Raw genomic sequence first — 18516 nt, forward strand, 5'->3', positions numbered from 1 at the left:
TTAGCGGGATTTGGCTCGGCCCACACGTAATGCTCAGCCAAACCATGGTTTTAGCACAAATGTGTAAGCTCCCAGAGATGAGACCGTGGCCACTTTGCACCTCCTCTGGTCCTGCTGCAAGCTAGACGGTTGTTTGGCTTAGCATGTCAGCTGAGCCCAAGCTCATGGTTTTCCTCCTCCAGACAAACCATGTGGCATAAACAAATAGCAAACCTTGGTTACAGTTCACGGTTTGCTTAAGAGAGAGGAAACCATGACCATGAGCTTCAAATGACATGATATGCCAAACCATTCCTTAGCTCACAGCACTGAAGCAGCAACAGGACTGGGGGAGAGCAAGGCAACTGTGATCTCTTCTCTGAGAACCCACCTATTTGCACTAAGCCATTGTTTGACTAAGCTTCATGTGCGAACCAGGTCATATCAGCTGCAACCATGATGAATGCCATTAAGGTACCCTTTGTATTGCCTCCTTCCACATACACTCCAGGCGCCTCTAAGAGATTGCTCAGGTTTTGCAGTTAAGAAGTTTAAGGGCTTTCTCAAAAGCAGCACCATTTCTGAGGTGGGTTCTTCCCAACACATTTGTTTGCTCTTGGAATACAGGAAGTTGGCCAAAGCATTTATGTTCCTTAAGCAGGCATTTGCAGTCTAAGGGTGCCTCCAAACTGTCGTTATTTTGCAGGAGGGATTCAACAGTGCACCGTGAAGTTTCAGTCTGGAAAACATAAAAGTGGATTAAAGTGCTCTGTCACCCTGGCACAACAAATGTCACGTTAAAGAAAGAAATGTACTTTTTTGCGGTTAGGAAAGAGATGGGAGAAATGCGTGAAAAGGTGTGGAACAAACAAGTGATTAACAGGGCGGTAAAATACTTCAGAAGCAAATTGGAACTAATGCTCAATAAAGACCCGATGTAATCTTAAGCTCTGCATATGCTTTCTGTAAGCAAATCAGGTTGAATGCTCAGTATGTAGGTCATCTGCAGAAGTCCTTAGAATGCTCTTGCTGCTGCCAGGGACTATGTCTAACTGATGGCTGACTTTGGATTTTATCGTTTCTTTTATTGTATGCTTTAAAACATTGTCTTGTAGACTGTCTTTAGAGAACATTTGGATGGGATATAGATTTTAAAACAAAACAGAACGATGGTACAGGCTTCCTGTACCTTGAGAAATCCCTTTACTGTATACAAAAAAGAAAAAAAGAGAACGAAATAACCCAACTTGCCTGCATTAAGAAGAGAATAATTCAGCTCTGATGTACTGGCCAAAAGGTAGGTCTCTGCTGTGGATATCTACCTGAAGATTTACTCATTTATATGCTCATTAGAGAATTATTATTATTTTTCCTGGCATAAACTTCAAGTGTGGCTCCATGCATTTTTTTATATCGCTCCAACATTCCTTCTAGAAATTTAGGACAATGCACATCATTCCCTCTAATTTCAATGTGTGGGTTTTTAGTGCCATGGGTTAAATGACCAGACCAGCACCACCCACACAGAAGGAGATATTAGCAGGATTTAGAAGAATCCCAGAGTTACCAGAAGTACAAGAGAAGTACAAAAGAAAGTTTATGAAAGAGGGAGGAGCGACCCACCACAAAACCATTCAATTAAGGACTGAGCCTATTCAGTGGCCAAGGAATGCTGACTGCTGGACAGGAGGGAGATGGAAAACCAGAAGATGGGAGAAGGAATGGAGTCTAATGGAATGAAGTAGCCAGAATCCTAAACAGCAGCACTCCACTCTGCAAAATTATGTTGCAGGTGTTTTGTTTTTTTTTTATTACTATTTGTTTATTTATATTCCACCTTTCCACAAAGTATTCAAGGCAACAAGTGGTTACTTGTTTCATCAATTCTGAGATGCAGCTTGGTCTGAGAGTGTGAAACTGGCCCAGCATTCAGTAAGCTTTGTTTGGTTAAGTGAAGACCTGAACACAGATCTCTCCCTGCTCCAAGTGCAGCAAACACTACATCACTCTGGCTGTCAGAACAATGTGACGTAAGAACAGGATGGAGCCAGCCAGTCGTGAAAACAGCAAGGAGCTGCAATCAATCAGGGCTTGAGTCTGTTGCACTCTGCTTCTTTCCTTCTCTTGATCCCAAGGAAGGGCGAATTGTCAAGAATGTGATCAACAGTGCATCATTGCCATGTTGTTGTTTTTGGGAGAGGGTGGGCAGGGAATGGGAAAAGCAATGCAGAAGTGATAGAGAAGAGCATATACTTACCGGCAAAGGTGGCATTTAATTAACACCCTTAAGGCTGCAATCCTGTACCCACTTATACATGGGAATAAGCCCCGCTGAACTTACTTCTGGATAGATAGATATGACTGCATTGTAAGAGAATTGAAATCTGAGCATTGCCAAGTTTAAAATGAAAGGAAATTTCCATTAGCCATCACTTTGCACAGCTATCCTGTTTGTATTCTAGCCTGGCACTGCAAGTTGTTGAACGGTAGTCAAAACAGTCCTTAGAAAGTCATGCCCTACTTGAGTGTTGTTAGAAAAAGACTTATTCAATTAAGGGGGAATACTTGCATCAAAGCCATTTACTGGCTTAGATCTAATTAGTCAAACGTAAGTGGCTTGTTTATTACAGGTAATAAACCGATAGGTGACTGCAGAGCAAGGAAACAACACATGATGCCCACAGATGAACTCCAAGAACAGGCTCTGGCTCCAAAGCTGACATGGCAAAAGATGTCAATACTGCAGCTCTATTACTTCTCTGCTTAGGAACCCCACACTGTCTGAGATACAGCAAGACAGGTTAACTAAGGCCTTTGCCACTCTCAGGAACTCCCATTCCCCCCCCCCAAAAAAGAGCACCCTTTGCTGTTGTATTTCTAGTAGCAAATACAATGTTATTATAGGAAATATCTGGGTTTTAAAACAGGGTTTTAAAGCTGCTTTTAAAAAATACAAAGAAATACTTTTGTGGGTTGTTGTTGTTTTTTAAAGAAATAATTTTTCAGATTTTGAAATTTACAAACAATTGTCAAACAACCAAAATAAAAAGAGAATCTCATAGATTCACCTGGACTTCCGTCCTCCCCTTTGTGGGTACTTATGTTAACTTTATTCCTCCTGCCTCGTCTCTGTTAATCCAAATCTATTAAATCTCCATTACAACCGTAATTCAACGTTCAACTACAAGTAACATCCCAATCCTACTAATAATTTTAATAGTTTACAGCAATTTTTAAGGTGAATTATATATTTTCCCCATTCCTTATTAAAATTTAGGTCTTCCTGGTTTCTAATAATTCAGATCATTTTTGTCATTTTGTCATTTTGTCATTTGTCAATCCATCAATTTTATCTGCCATTCTTCTCTGGTAGGGACTATGTCTTCCTTCCATCTCTGGGTTATTGTTATTTTAAAAAAAATCTGTATCCAGTTTTTATGTTGCGATTTGCCTTTGAATGGTATGGTACAAAAAACCAGGTAACTGATGGGTTTATTTATTATTATTATAATTTTTTTAAAAAAACCAGGGTTATCAGCCAATACTTGTTTCTCTGTTTGCGCAGTCATAGGTACAACCTGAAACCTGCAAAGCACTGAGTAAAGCCTGCCTAATCCAATTTCTTCTGCTATCTCTTCCTGAACTCCATCTTCAGACTGTGACTAAATGCAGACCTTGCATCTTCACCATCAAGCCAAATGTGTGTGTTTTCCCCCCTTTCCCCTCCTCTGACTGCTTTTTTTAACATCTAGCCATCTAGGAGAACCTGAAAGCGTCTTCAGTATTTAGTGACATTTGGTTGCTCATAATAACAACACTGACATTTAGGTAACTTTTGGTCCCCCCCCCCCTTATGGACCAACATGGCTCCTACACTGTTTTGTTGTTGGGTTTTGGGGGAGGGGCTCAAAATGTTCCATTTAAATATTTAAACAAATAAATAAAGTGAACGCTCAAGAAGGGAATCTGTGCTTGTTTGTTGGGATGGAGGCAGAGTTGTCTACGTGGGCAGAACGTAGATCTCTCAATCTATGGGTAGATTTCCAGGTGACTTGGTAAGTTAGGAAGGACTGCTTAATGATAGCAGTAACAAAATATTCCCTCTTCCGAAATGTTATGGTGGAAGTGAAGTCAGATGGGGAATGGAAGAACCATGAGTTTCATCGCGTTCCGATACTCAAATAAATTTTGGGGCTCAGAATTCTTTAATGCAAAATGCATGTCTTTCACTGATCTGGTCAGTGCATTTTGAGGTTCTAGTAAACAAACAAGCAAACAAACAAACAAACCAAGTAGCAGGGCAGAGTCAACGCCTGTATCACTGCAGCCTAACTGGACTGGGCAGAGGCAGGGTGAAAGCAAGGATAGGAGAATACTGACAGGAGCAACAGATTTACTCCACTGCGATGCAAACAGGGCACTACTGCAATGTAGGTTCCACAAGCCTGGAGTTTCCCACCTTTGCTTTACCATACTCTTGTGCAACTGTATTCTACTTTGCTAGGAGCAGAGTTGTGCTAGGAATGGGCTCGTCCAGCGGCAATGTAAACTCGTTCTTTGGACCAAGTTAGTTACGGGCACATATCTGTTGCCCAAATGAAAGTCTTTATAAAGAGAGCAGTGTGTTATTAGGGTTCCTTTCATACAACCCATTCAATGAGCGTTCATCCAAATTTGTTGGCACAAAGCTTGCAGGGTGGTTAGATGATGTTGGCTGCCACTGGACCATTCATTCTGATCTGTTACACAACATTGCCTCAAGCAGGTGTTACTCCACAGCTTCTCAAGCATTGCCCCTTCATCTTCCTTACCGCAAAATTCATGTTGTTAATTCTCATTGCATAACCTGAATTTGCTGATATGCACCTGAATCTCACATGCAAAATAATTGGGGGGAGGGGGTTAGTTTGGAAGAACCCTGTAAGAAGCATTGGGGAAACAAGTGTTTGCTTGTTGATCCATTGCTGCTGCTGCAGCTAGAAAGCAAATTGTTCTTTAGCTGTCGCTGAAAAGATAATAAAAAAATTCCTTCCAGTAGCACCTTAGAGACCTATTGCAGTCGTTTAAGAGTCGTCAACAGGTTTACCACACCTATCAGCCAATCACCCATTCCCACCACCCTTCTGAGTAATACCCCTCCCCACCCTCTCACTATATATAAAGGTCTGGTGACTTCTGTTTCAGTGTATCTGAAGAAGTGTGCATGCACACGAACGCTCATACCAATAACAAACTTAGTTGGTCTCTAAGGTGCTACTGGAAGGATTTTTTAAATTTTGTTTCAACGATGGCAGACCAACACGGCTACCTACCTGTAAATAGAACTGAAAAGATAGGTTCTTTGAGCAAAATCGAAAGAAAAAAGAACCAGAATTATATCAGAATGCTTATTATTATATTGTGCTCTGTTGCACACAGAAAAGGTGCCTTACTGCATTTGAGCAGTGACCTTAACAGTGAGCGAAGCATATTAAGATTGGTATTGAGCCTCGGGATTACGTACCTTTCCCATTTACCAGCCCCATCTGAAAAGTACTGCATGCAAACATTTTTAACCAGCCTAGATTTGGTTTCGTCAAGCCTTTAACGGCTATTTTTATGGATGGGCAAGGTCCAATTCCCAGCCTGAAACAAGGAACTCCTTCGCCATATCTTGTGTCTGCCAGAGACAGGGTTCAGGCCACGCGCCAGACACCAAACCCTTGTTTCCTGCATAACAAGAACAGCTGGTTAGAGGGGGGGATGGACTGTGGGCCATGCAAGCCAAAAGGCAGAAATCTTTGGCCAGGGCTCTTTTAGCCAGGTCCTCAAATGCCAAGGAAAAAAGCAATGACACACACTGCTTACTTCCATATAAAGCTTAGTGCTGGGCTAGGAGGTGAGAGACCAGGCTTGTATATGCAGTTTGCAAAAGACCAGCAAGTAAACAGAAGTGATGGCTCAGTCGGTAGAGCATGAGACACTTAATGGCAGGGGTGGGGCCTCACTTTGGGCAAAAGCTTCCACTAGATGACCCCCCTGGACTCTTCCAACTCTACAATTCTATGATCTCTCACCAAGTAAGCAAATGATTATCAGACTTGGAAAAGCTGGATCAAGTTCATCCATTTTTCTGAAATAATTAAACTGAATAGTTTAAACTGGGTTCTGAACAAATGTGCAATTAATTGGTGCTATTTTGAAATGTATTCTGTTACTATTTTCCTTACTGGGCTGTGCAGTAACTGCACAATCTGCCATTCTGAGTAATGCCTTTTATAGAGTAGAGTGGGAGGCGATGGGGATGAGTCTATGGACCAACAGGGTGGGGGGTGGCAGTCTGAAAAAGGTCTGGGAACCACTGGTGTAAATCAACCTTGCCTTATTAATGAGCTACTCCCACAGTGGCGCAGTGGAGGGAGGACATGAGGGTGAAACAGGAGCAACATCATCTACATGGGGCTGCACTGGAAGACAACTTGGAAACTTCAGCTGATCTGAAATGCGGCTGCCAGATTACTAGCTGCTTTAAAACAGCTGTAAAACAGCTGCACTGTTTGCCATTTCGTTCCCAGGCCCAATTTAACGTGCTCATGTTGGTGTTTCAATCCATAAATGTCTAAAGGACTTTCTCCTTCCCTACAGACCCTCTTAGCTGCTGAAATTGGCAAAGGGGGTCCTCTTGGTAGTTCCTCCTCCCTCAGACACTTGGGGAGGGAGAAGTGACGGCCGGGAGAGGGCATTCTCTGTGGTGGCCCCCAAACTGGGGAACTCCCTCCCCACAGAGGTCCGCGTGGCACCTTCATTGTACAGCTTCCGGAGAATGCTTAAGATATGCACCTCTTTCCCTCGGCTTTTGACACTTGAGGCATATGTTTTTAGGACCCACCTTGTTTTTCTGTGACTAAGTTGCTTTAAACTGTTTTTTATATTGTGTTTTAATGTTGTAAACCACGCTAGGACCTTGGGGTGAAGGGCGGTTAATAAATAAACAAATAAATCACCCGCCAGAGTAAACGACAGGCTCTCCTTTCTCTAGAAAGTCCTTCGAGATTCACTGTTGTTGTTTATAACAAACTAGCATAGGTGAGTTCAGAGAAGGAAGATAATGATTAAATAGAAGTTGGATGCAGCAGTCTTCAATTCTGGGCTTTCCTCTGGGGTAGAGCTATGGGGGCCATCACAATGAGACCCTGCACTTCAGCATTTACCAGTACACCACTGATCACCTGCTTGACTGGGCAATTATTTTCATAATTACTATGTTCCACCACCACCACACAACTCCTTTAAAATACACTTTCCTGCTTTTTGAATCCACTGCCTTTTGTCCTATTGTCTATAGCAATTCACTCTAATTTCACTGCTTTCTTCCTTAATAAAAAAATACAGTACTTAGCTGGGGCCAAGGCAGTGTGAAGTAGACCTTTACTAATCCTCATGTCTTGGATACTACTCTGTCTCTCTGTCGTTAATTACAAGGTTTCTCCCCTCTTCTGACTCATAGCTGACTCATGTTCCATTCAATTGACTGGCCATTTTAAGTCCTCCGCCTGTCTCTCCCCATTAGTCTTTAATATTAATTTCCATTTTTCACTTATATTCATTTGTTTTGTCCCAGAATGTGCCAGGATTAGCACTCATCGTTATAAGGTTTTGGCATACTTACAAGCTAACTGTCCACATTAACATGACAATTTGAGGCTCGGAGGTTGATGCAATCCCTCTCAGTGCCATGACATCTGCCGATCTCATGAAGACGTTTTCTAAGTTATGCAGAAATGTGCCAAACAGAACAGAACTAAAACTAGGATAACAAAATGCCCTAAGGACCACATTTCCTATTAAGGACCATGCTTCCTATTAATATTTCATTATATCTCTTCTTATAGCAGCCTTTTCAGCCAACATTTTCAGGAGAGTGTTTTACAAATATGCCCATCAATGTGAATACCAGGTGAAAGACTGTCAAACGTCTTGCTAACAATACATGATAACTATTGTATTATTCATATGAATGAAACCAATTCTCTAACACACCTGCACATTGTCTTGCTACTGATGCTTGGAAACCATGCCCTTCCTCTGTGCATAATGGAAGCATAGTGGGGGACATTAAAAAAAAAAGTGCAGTCATCACCATGTCCTAGTAGCAACAAAGTTTTGTGCAAAAACATAAGAGCGTAAGAAGAAGAAGCTAGATCAGGCTGATCTAGTCCAGCATCCTGTTTTCGCAGTGGCCATGTGGATGCCTGTGGGAAACCTGATTGCAGGACCCAAACACAAGAGCACTCTCCCCTGCTGTGGTTTCCAGAAACTGGCATTCGGATGCATTGCTGGCTCCAGCTGTGGTTGGCATGGCTGGCATCCATCTGACTCAAAAGACAATGGAGTGTGCCTCCAGGGATGAAGTCAAACTGCTGCATTAGCAGCACCAAAGTCCAGGTTGCAAGCCTGGGCAGTGTGTATGGAGATCCTGGGCTGCCCAGACAACAAGACCCTCCTCTCTGATGTGGTCCAAAGCAAAGCAGAGCAATACATTTGGCACCAGGAGTTGCCAGAAGGAGGCGTACATGGCACCATCCATCTGTCTTACGGACTCCACTGCAGATTTGTGTAGTGTTTAGTAGCCATCAATAGCTCTCTCTTCCATGAAATTGTCTGAACTGTCTCCCCGGGAACAAGTTTCATAGTTTCACCATTTGTTGTGTGAACAAGTACTTTCTTTTATCCATCTTGAATCTTCCAACAATCCTTTGAGCATAAGCAAACCAACCTATTCTGAGTTTTAAAAACAAAACTAAACCCAGGTATAGTATTAAACTGGCCAACATACCAAAGTGGGCCATGATCTTAAGCTACACATCCCAACACTTTATCAAGTCCACGCTAGAGGATGTTCATGCTCAGAAGAATAGCTGGAGTGTGTCTGTTCCATCCCAGATGCCATATGACAGGAGGTGAATCAGCCCAAAGACACCTCCTGGCAAGGCAAGGCCATGTGGTCAGGGTCCTGGTCACCAGAGTCCATGCCTAGCCAACTCAAAGGCTTCATACTGTCCACCAACTGTACAGCATGATGCTGCACATTTTTAGTTTCTGTTATGCCTCAAGGAGAAACAAAGGAACATAGGAAGTTGCCTTGCTCCATATTGGACTAGTTTGTCCGTCCAACCTAGTACAGCTTACTCAAGTATAGCTTCTTCCAGTAAACATTTTTCAATTGGACATGCCAGGAATCAAGCCTAGGACCTTTCACACACGCAAGGGACATGCTCTGCTGCTGAGCCTAAGGACTTGTGTAGCTCACAAGGCTGCATCTCAGACAAGGCGGTTTCGACTTAAAGCTCTACAGAGTCCCAGATGTGTAAACCCGGTGAATTGTGAACTGCACATTCTTACTGCATTTCCCCCCTAAAAGCTGTACAAGATACATAGAATGTTTTTATTCACTGTCCTGCGGGAAGAACAAACAATCACATCCAAAACCACAAAGTATTACAACCTACCTTCTATATTAAGAACCAGGAAAAGATCTACAATCCTTATCTGACTATAAGGTAGATCCTGTAATTAAGCAGCATGCTTATTTTTATTTGATTTGGTATTAACATAAGGCTGCATGAGGAAATCCAGTCAATAAGCTGTTAGTGTTGAAGGTGTTGGAAATAAAGAATATATATATATATTATACGAAAGCAAATATATTATACATATATATATATATATGTATATATATATATATATACCGTATATATACCGTATATATACTGAACATCCTTCACAAATGCATTCTAATCTCAACAGAGTTTATCCCAGTAAAAACAGTGTTCTTCCTTACTACTAAAAATCCACCAAGAAACACAGCCTTTTCTTTATGGAAGGGGTAGGGAACCAGATGTTGCTGGACTAAAGTACCATCAATCCCGGACCACTGGCCATGCTGGCTGGAGCTGACAGGAGCTGAAGTCTAACAACACATGGAGGGCCGGAGGTTCCCCATCCCTGCCTTACGATGTCATCCCAAACCATCAGTGCCAGTTCCAGGTTTTGATGGAGCTGGGCCCCCCGAGTGCAACCCACCCCCAACCACAAAAGTTGCCTCTTTCTCTTGGACTCAATCTGCACAACCTTCCAGAGGGAGAGGTAAAGGGAGCAAAGAGGTTTCTGCTCCTCTCATTGCCAGATCACTCAGAAATGGCAACTGACCGGGTTATAAGACCAGGAGTCTCAAGATGGGCAGTGCCCCCAGGGCATCACAGCTGCCCCATGTCAACCAGTTCATTTCTTTGTACCAATTGCTACTAAAGTAATTCTGTCCTTCCACCCATAGAGTCCATTCCTCATTAGGTCTCATATTCTAAGAACTATCTTGGAAACATAGGATACTTCTTTAAACCAAGTCAGATCATTAATTCATCAAGATCAGCACTGCCCATGGTTGACTGGCAGCAGCTCTCCAGAATTTCAGGGGGAAACCCATCCTAGTCCTAGCTGGAAATGTTGGGAGATGGAACCTGGGACCTTTTGCAGGAAAAGCATATTCTCTGCTGCTGAGCTATGACACTTGGATACTGCTAAAAGCGAGTCTGAGCATCCTATATCATTGATACACATATGTGGAGAGCAGACAGAAAAGAGATATTTGAAAGCCACCCTAGCCAATGTTACAAAAAGGCAGAGCGGCCAATGAGCCAGGCTGAGCCATGTCTAACCATATCAAGAACCAGCCCTGAAGCATAATTTCCTGAACCAGGAACCACACCTGCCTTCTGCAGGTCAGGATTCAGTTTCAACTTACTGGCTATCATTCAGCCCAACACTGCATCCAGTCCATGACCACCTCACCCTATTTCTGCCAGGAGTGTGTGCAGGAGCCAGGCCCTGTGACCGGTAGGGCTTCGCAGGACTGGGGCTTTCCTAAGTTTGTTCTGAAGAGGAAAGGCACGGCCACACAGGTGAGGCCGGTTGGTAACTCACAGCACCTGGTGGCAGGAGCCAGGAAGGGATATAAGGTCAGCATTTCCCTTTGGGTCTTTGCCACAGCAACACGCTCCCTGCCTTGGGCTTCTTGACTCCTTGCTTCCTGATCCTCGGACCCTTGGTTTCTTGGCTCCTTGCTTCCTGACCCTCAGACCCTTGGCTTCTTTACTCCCGGCTCTCTGACCCTTGGACCCTTGGCTTCTTGGCTCCTGGCTTCTGGACTCCTGTTCCTGCTCCTACCCCACCATCTTGCCCCCAGTCCCGACGTCCTCCGCCAGGACTTCGACCACCCATAAACCGGACAGTGACAATTTCTCTGTTACCTGCCTGTTGATGCCATTGTGCCCCAAATCTCCCCACAAGTTCCTATACATGTTAAACAGCACTGGGGACAGGATGGAGCCTTGTGGCATCTCACCATCTAATAGCCAAGCTGCCAAGGTACTCTCAGCAAATATTGTGATGTGAAACTGACCTGCAGATACAAGCAAAACCACTTTAACAAAGTGTCCCACTCTCTACTCCCAAGCCACAAATATGAAAAGCACAAACAGGGTCACATTCCTTATCTCTCTTCCAGTAAAGGTAACCCATCAATGCCAATCCAATCCCAAACCCAGGCCTGAATCCAGGATCAGAGTCTGAATGCCTATGGAAACCAATCACTTGAAAAACAACATTGAGAGAGGGCTATTGTGCTCATGTCCTGCCTGGGGGCTTTTCCATAGGATGATAGACTTGACATGCCTTTGTCCCAGGGCTCTTCTTTTGCCCTTCTTCAGAGGTATCATGCTTCCAAGCTAATGCCACATAGCTGTTTTCCATTCAGTGCCTGAAGGTGGCTTTGGGATCATTCAGCTAAAGACATGGAACCTGTGACCCTCCAGCTGTTGATGGACTTCAATTCCCTTCATCCCTGACCACTGACCATGCTGGCTGGGGCTGATGGGAGCTGTAGTTCAACTACCATCATAAGAGCTCCCCATCCCTAAAGGCTAATTCACAGGACCACTGTGGGTCTTATTTTTCAATCCACAAAGACTTTCCTTCCCCTGCAAAGGTTTGAGTGTAGCTTCTTTTCTTTCTTTCTTTCTTTCTTTCTTTCTTTCTTTCTTTCTTTCCCCAATGCTTGCTTTATACAGTCTTTGCACATGAATGGGGATGCTAACATGCTACCCCTACCTGTTCTGAACTAGAGCTTTTCCTTCTTTTTAATGGCACACATAAATGGAAAATGGAGAGAGGGGAATTGCACTATCTCTGGAATCCGTTGCCTGAAGCTCCATGTTTCACAGTAAGGCAAACCATGGTTTACCAATTTCCCTTTAGGTATGCTGCTTATTTGTAGTAGGACCAGGCCAAAGCACATCTGTCAGAAAGTTTCAGGGGCTTTGTCCAGCCTTTGACTGGATCAATGTCAGGTGTGAGTGGTCTTTTCCATGACGTGTAAATAAATATGTGGTAAGACAGCAACAATTGCAACACTGACCCAGGATGATCCCAAACTGAGCTGATGGTGAAGAGGCCCTGCATCAAATTTCCCACCTGCTTCAGTTTCACACACAAAGAACTTTTATTATCACAGATGGAAAGTTAGAAGGCTGGCAGAAGAAAAATGAAGCTCAAATGCAGGGGGATGGGAATAACTTTTAAAATATTGATATTTTAATGACTCATTTACTGATCACATATGCTCTCTTTTATATGTGACAGATTAAAAAAAATGGTATATGTAAGGAAAACTGACATAAGGATGAGGGTGGAAATGTTCACTGGAGAAGAAAAGGAAATTTTGGATTTCTACAGTTACGTATGATGTTTCAGCGATGCTGATGCTGCCACCCAATGCCTTTAAATGTATTGCTTCGGTGCTGAGGAGAGCAGTATTCAAGACAAGAAGCATCAATTAATAAAGCTTTTAACCAAGCACCACATTAATTGGGTCGCTTGGAAAAACCCCTCTTCCTGTTACTCCATTATAATCTTCATAATGGATGTGTTACAGCAATCCAAGAGGATCCCTCTCTGCACCACTTTTAAATAAATAACATGGAATCTTGCCATGCCTGACAATGCATAGGTACTAGGACCTTTTTGAAAGCAAGCCTCCTCCCACCACTAAAAAATAAATAAAATCCTAGTCATTCTTTTATCAATCTTCCCATACCTATGCATTATCAGGCATTGTTAAACAGTATGCTCTAGAATAAGCAGATTTATCCACTTTCTAGAGCATACTGTTTAACAACCGTGTAAGCAAACCCATCTTATTATATAACAAAATAGAAAGGGTTATATTAAGTCACACTGCCCGGATTGTATAAGGGAGCAAAAAATAATAAAAATATGCAACTAATCCCTGATGTTTCTTTGACGTTGCACACAAAAGAAGGGAGGGGAAAATAGTCCCTTGGCATGCATTTCTTAGAGAAAGCATCATTCGTATTCTGGTGCATACCCTAGCAAAAAGGGGGTGGGGCAGAGGGAGGAGAGGAGGAGGAAAAGCAGAAAGGAAAAGGGAGGAAAAACAGCCCTTTTCACCAAATACCCCTTCACTGAAGCAGGAAAAGACTTGTCTGGAAAAACACTGAACCTAAGAATTGACTTGAAAGAGTTAAAACAAAAACAGAAGTTCTATTTTCTGTTAAAGTCATCAAATTCAACAAGGCGACAGAAAGGGGAGGGAATGTGTTTTCATGGTGCTGGATTAAAGGAAAAACAAGAATGACATCATAAAATGTACACATTCTCCCTGCTGGGTTTCTCTTGTGTTGTAAAACTTGCACTACGTCCCCAGTGTGGGATTTATTTATTTTTAATGCACCTCTCGATTACAGTTCCTCACTTGCATCGCCATCCCTTGGTGCTAAGGAATCGATTGTCACAGCGTACAGCAAACAAGTATTGGGATAACTCCACATTGAAGTGTGCAGCAGTTTACTCACCATATCCACGAATGCCTCCTGAATGGAAAATTGTTTACATGCATCATGTTCATGGTTCTATCGGCCTCAGTCTTTTCCTTGTCCAAAAGCTTTATCTGTTACGGAATTCATAGATACATTCCGCAACAACTGCAGCATCAGTTAGTGTCATGGGCTATTGCAAAAAAGTATTGTATTCCACATAAGTGAGAATCTCCAGGATTCAAGGGCAGAATTTCCAGAAGGTTTTCTAGCTATGCGTCTATCCATTAATGCAACTCACTAGTATTTCGTTTTTTAAAAATCACAAAAGGAATCATATATGTTTAACAACTTATCCTAAATGAAGGCAACGGTTCCCCTTGATAAATCCCAGGTATAAATTAAAGCATCTTCTTGTGCAGCAGCATTTTAGACAGTAGGAAAAGGTTAGTCAAAAGAGAGTTTCTTGCCATCTGTGCTAGATCAGTTTTTAAGAGGAAATGCAAAACTTCACATGGTTTTGCCATGCTGTCCTTTAGAAACAAGTATTGCTTTTTCTTCCTTCTCAAACACATATTCATCAGTGGTTGCTTTAATTGTGTTTCCTCTCTTTGCAAGAAAGACCAGACAAAGAATGGAAGCTGATCCAATGCAGAGCAAACTTTTCATCTGGAAATGTTGGCTCTCCACTCTCTGCCTGAAAGGAGGGAGCCTTAAGGAAGTGTGTTATGCTATTTTCCTGCTCCATAAGATAAGACTACAATGAAATACCATTATGCGCTGAAGCTGTTGTCATGATCCCACTCCAAGTTGCCATTTAACCCCATAATAAAGCTGTCTTCTACCTGGAAGAAAAAATGACTAATGCTGCAATACCACACACACTTAGGAGGTAATAAGTCCCATTAAAACCACTGAGGCTTACTTCTGAGTAAACACACCGACGGTCGTGATGGAAGTGATCGATTCCTTTGCTGCAGAGCCTTGTTTTCTAACTAAATATTCTACTTTGCATTTCAAACTATGTGTGCACCTCCACGTCTTGGCAGAATTAGGCGGAGAGTTTCAAGTCCTAAGTAATCAAAGAATCCCTTCCCTGGAGTTTCTCCTCTTCTTTTTTTCCAGTTTCCCCCCCGCCAGCAATCGGCTTCTCAACACCGGTTATTCTCACTCCTGAACGTCTGGCCACATCCTTGGATAGGTAGAGCGTGAAGTTCAGGGAAAGCCAGCCTTAGACCTTCCGGACCAAACGATGCAGCAGCAGGCAGCAGGATGTTGCTGGTCTCCTCCTCCTCCTGCGTCCCCTTCGACCCCCTTTGTCTCCTTTTCTTACGGAAGGGCTCAGGACACTTGCAGGCGAGTCTGTGCCACGAGAATTGTGCAGCAGAATTAGCTCCAGGCTGCAGCGAGCGCGGCTGCCCGACAGAGGATGTGCTCGCGTCAAGGGGCCCCTCTAGGTGGGTTCTCCATCCTGCCACCGCGGCTCCTCTGGCGCTTTTCACCGACGGCTCCGAGAGGGGCGCCGCTCCGTTATAGCAAAAGGTGGGTGGCAGAAAATAGAGCTGTGCCTTTTTAAAAAATATATTTAAAAATACACAAAACCCGGCATGCCTACCTTCCAAGCGTCCTGCTGCTTAAAAGCAAGCAAGACGCCAAATATTCCACCAGCCTATTTTTGCAAGGTTTGCTTTTTTCTTCTTCTTTTGGAATGACATGACGTTCAACCTCCCTCTTTTGTTTCTCTCCCCCCCCCTCCTCGCTAAGGGGCGGGAGCGGGGCGGGGACGCTCACCAGGTCCACCCGGGCTTTGCATCGCCCAAGCAGCCGTCGTGACGGATCAGGCTCCCCACTCAGCTATTTGGGGAGGAAATCCTGTACGACGAGCGTCACACACAAGGACAACAATCCCATAAACGGCTCGCCCGGTCATAAAAGGCTCCTTGCCGAGGAGTGTCCGCGATAAGAAGAGGCGCCGCGAGCGCGCTCTTTTGGCGCTGCCTATTTCCTCTACGCCGGCGCGCCGGGCTGCTGCGCGCAGCAGCTGCGCGCCTCTCCAAGGAGCCCGCGGCCCTGGGGTCATCGGAGAGCGAGAACCAGGCAGCAAACTATTGGGGTCTAAGGGGATCTTGGGGGCGAAGGTGCCTTTGTTAGGAACAAAGCAGCTGCTGCTGCTGCCGATTGGTAGGAGGTAGACCGGGCGCTCTCCTCCTTCCCGCCCCCCACCGGCTGCTGAGACCGGGGCGCCGGGAAGGTAGAAGGGGGTGTGGCGACGGGGCGATTGCCAGGCGAGTCACGCTGCTCCAAGTTTCCTTCTCTCTCTCTCTCTCTCTCTCTCTCTCTCCCCCGCTCCCCACACAGCTGCATTTCCAATACATGACGGGTCAAGCGGGGTGCAGATTGGAGGAGCATGCAGGAATACTGTAGTGAAATAATAAATGCCTCCATCAAAGAAACGTTTGCGATTCAGTTTCCTTTCTCGTTTGAGCTGCAGGTTGGTTGGCTGGTTAAATACCTCTGCAAAGTACATTGAAAGAAAACACGGAATGGAAAAACAAAATGAAAATGAAATGGAAAAGCACCATTTCAGCCGAACGCAGCCTTTGGCCAGTTCCATTCAGAGCCTGCATTCTCTCTCCAAGCTGTTGGTAAAGGCTATGACTCATCTTGCTGTAGAATGTCTTGTACGCCGTGGATGCGACACTATTTTTTTTCCTTCCTTTTTTCCCTCCCTAATTTTTTTTTTTTTTTTTTTTTTTACTGAAACGCTGGGATTGCCTAAAAGCGTCTGGGTTCTTGGCGCAGTACAAGAGACGGAGATTCTGCCCCAAATAACAGTATGCGTAATAAAGAAATGGTTGGATGGTGTTCTTGAAGCTACTCGCATGAGTTTGATCAAACTGCGGGAGGCAGTGGAGGACAGAAGTGCCTGGCGTGCTCTGGTCCATGGGGTCACGAAGAGTCGGACACGACTAAACGACTAAACAACAACAATAAAGAAACGCAGCACGCAGCCACCGGCCGGAGAGTGTAAAAAATATCAATATGTACAAACACGCAAGGATGAGTTCACACGTGCCTGGCACTTGGTGGTAAGTGCTGCCCCACTTGGAATGGACTGCCTTGGAAGGCAGCGGACTCCCCTTCATTGGAGGTTTTTAAACAGGTTTCTTTAGCTGTGATTCCTGCCTTGCAGGGGGTTGGACTAGATGACCCCTGGGATCCCTTCCAACTCTATGGCTCTATGATCACTGCAGCATGAAGCAATGAATGGGGAAGAACAGCCATGACAGATCATACACCAGAAGCAACATTCTCATTTCATCACACTATGCAACCAAGCTCCTGTGTGTAACCTCCTTCCAGTAACACAGATCCCTGTACAAGTCTGATCAGGATGCACAGACCGTGCCAGACAGAGGCAAAGGGGAAAGCTGCACTCCTGCCACCCTGGTGGAGGCTGGTGGTACCTTAGGGGAAATGGGGCACGGCCCCACCAACCTCACCCACCTGCCTTCTTACAGCTACTCCAGGAAGTGGCACTGCCTATCAGCTTCCTCCTCCTCAGTCTCTGTGTTGTACAGCTAAGCAGGGAAGAGGACAGGGACAAAACCAGCTGGCTCTCAAGCTGGAATAGCTCAGTTGGTAGAGCATGAGACTCTTAATCTCAGGGTCATGGGTTTGAGCCCCACATAGGGCAAAAAGTTCCTGCTTTGCAGAGGGTTGGACTAGATGATTCTCATGGTCCCTTCCAATTCCACAGTTCTGTGATTCTATTATTCTGCCTGCCATTGGCTCTGGCTCCACCTGCTGCTGTGCTCCCTGACATGAGAGTTACTGAGAGATTGGCTTGGCATGTGTCTGTTTGCTCCCTTTTTTGCATTGTCTCTTAGCACATCATTTCTCTTCCCCCCCCCCATGTGTGCATGAATTGGCATGCATGAAAAAGAGGAGGCGGGAAAATAAATAGATGGTGGAACTGTAGGGCAGGGTTTGGAGACAAAAGTCTAGGTCCTCGCTCAGCAGATGAGAAGGAGAGTTTTGCAATAAGTGAAATAACACTTATGGAGCCCTATAACCCACTTAAGACCATTAGGTTCAGAATCTAAAATTATCTAACAGCACCACTGGAATTGGACCATGGCTGACGTGCTCCGGGATTCACTGCAAAAGATCCCCCAAACTTGTTTTCATGCAAAAACTTCGAGTTGACCATTCTTGCCCACTAAGAAGTGCCCCATATGGTGTTGAATTGTCAAGGCCAAATCAATATCAAGAGATAAGTCCCATGCCAGTGCATAAAGAAAGAAAACAAAACATTCCAACATAGGAGCCTACCAGGTTATTCCAGGTTAAACTACTTGCCCATACAGGTTAAACTATTTGTCCCAGAATTGTCTATTAAGTATTATCTACTCTGACCGTCAGTGTCTCTCTGGGATCTCAATACTTAATAACATTATACAACTCTGTAAGTGAAATAAATGTTTAACATTCATCTGAATTTTAATCTTCTTTATTAGAAAGGGCAGTTGTGAGTATTAAATAAAACAATTCTAAATGGAAAATGTGGTGATGTCTTTGCTAATGCTGAAGGCTTGGTGTTTCATTAGTTGGATTAGCCATATTTTCCATAATTGGAAGTTCTGACATGTCTGCTTTCAGCTTTCCT

General features: G+C 44.1%; 1 protein-coding gene across 6 annotated transcripts in view; it reads right to left on the bottom strand.

The window, feature by feature from the left end:
• PDE4D (phosphodiesterase 4D) overlaps window positions 1-18516 on the bottom strand; it is a 639723-nt gene that overhangs the window by 284138 nt on the left and 337069 nt on the right. Inside the window, exon 1 of one of the 6 annotated variants that reach the window (XM_082241914.1) lies at window positions 13887-15310. The exons of the other annotated variants lie outside the window; for them this stretch is intronic. Coding sequence (XP_082098040.1) covers window positions 13887-13939 — 53 coding nt within the window. The 5' untranslated portion in view covers window positions 13940-15310. Of the gene's footprint in view, window positions 1-13886; window positions 15311-18516 lie in introns of those variants that run through there. 6 annotated transcript variants of the gene reach the window in all.

Source organism: Podarcis vaucheri (assembly GCF_965113315.1).
Source record: "Podarcis vaucheri genome assembly, chromosome: 11".
Lineage (NCBI taxonomy): Eukaryota > Metazoa > Chordata > Lepidosauria > Squamata > Lacertidae > Podarcis > Podarcis vaucheri.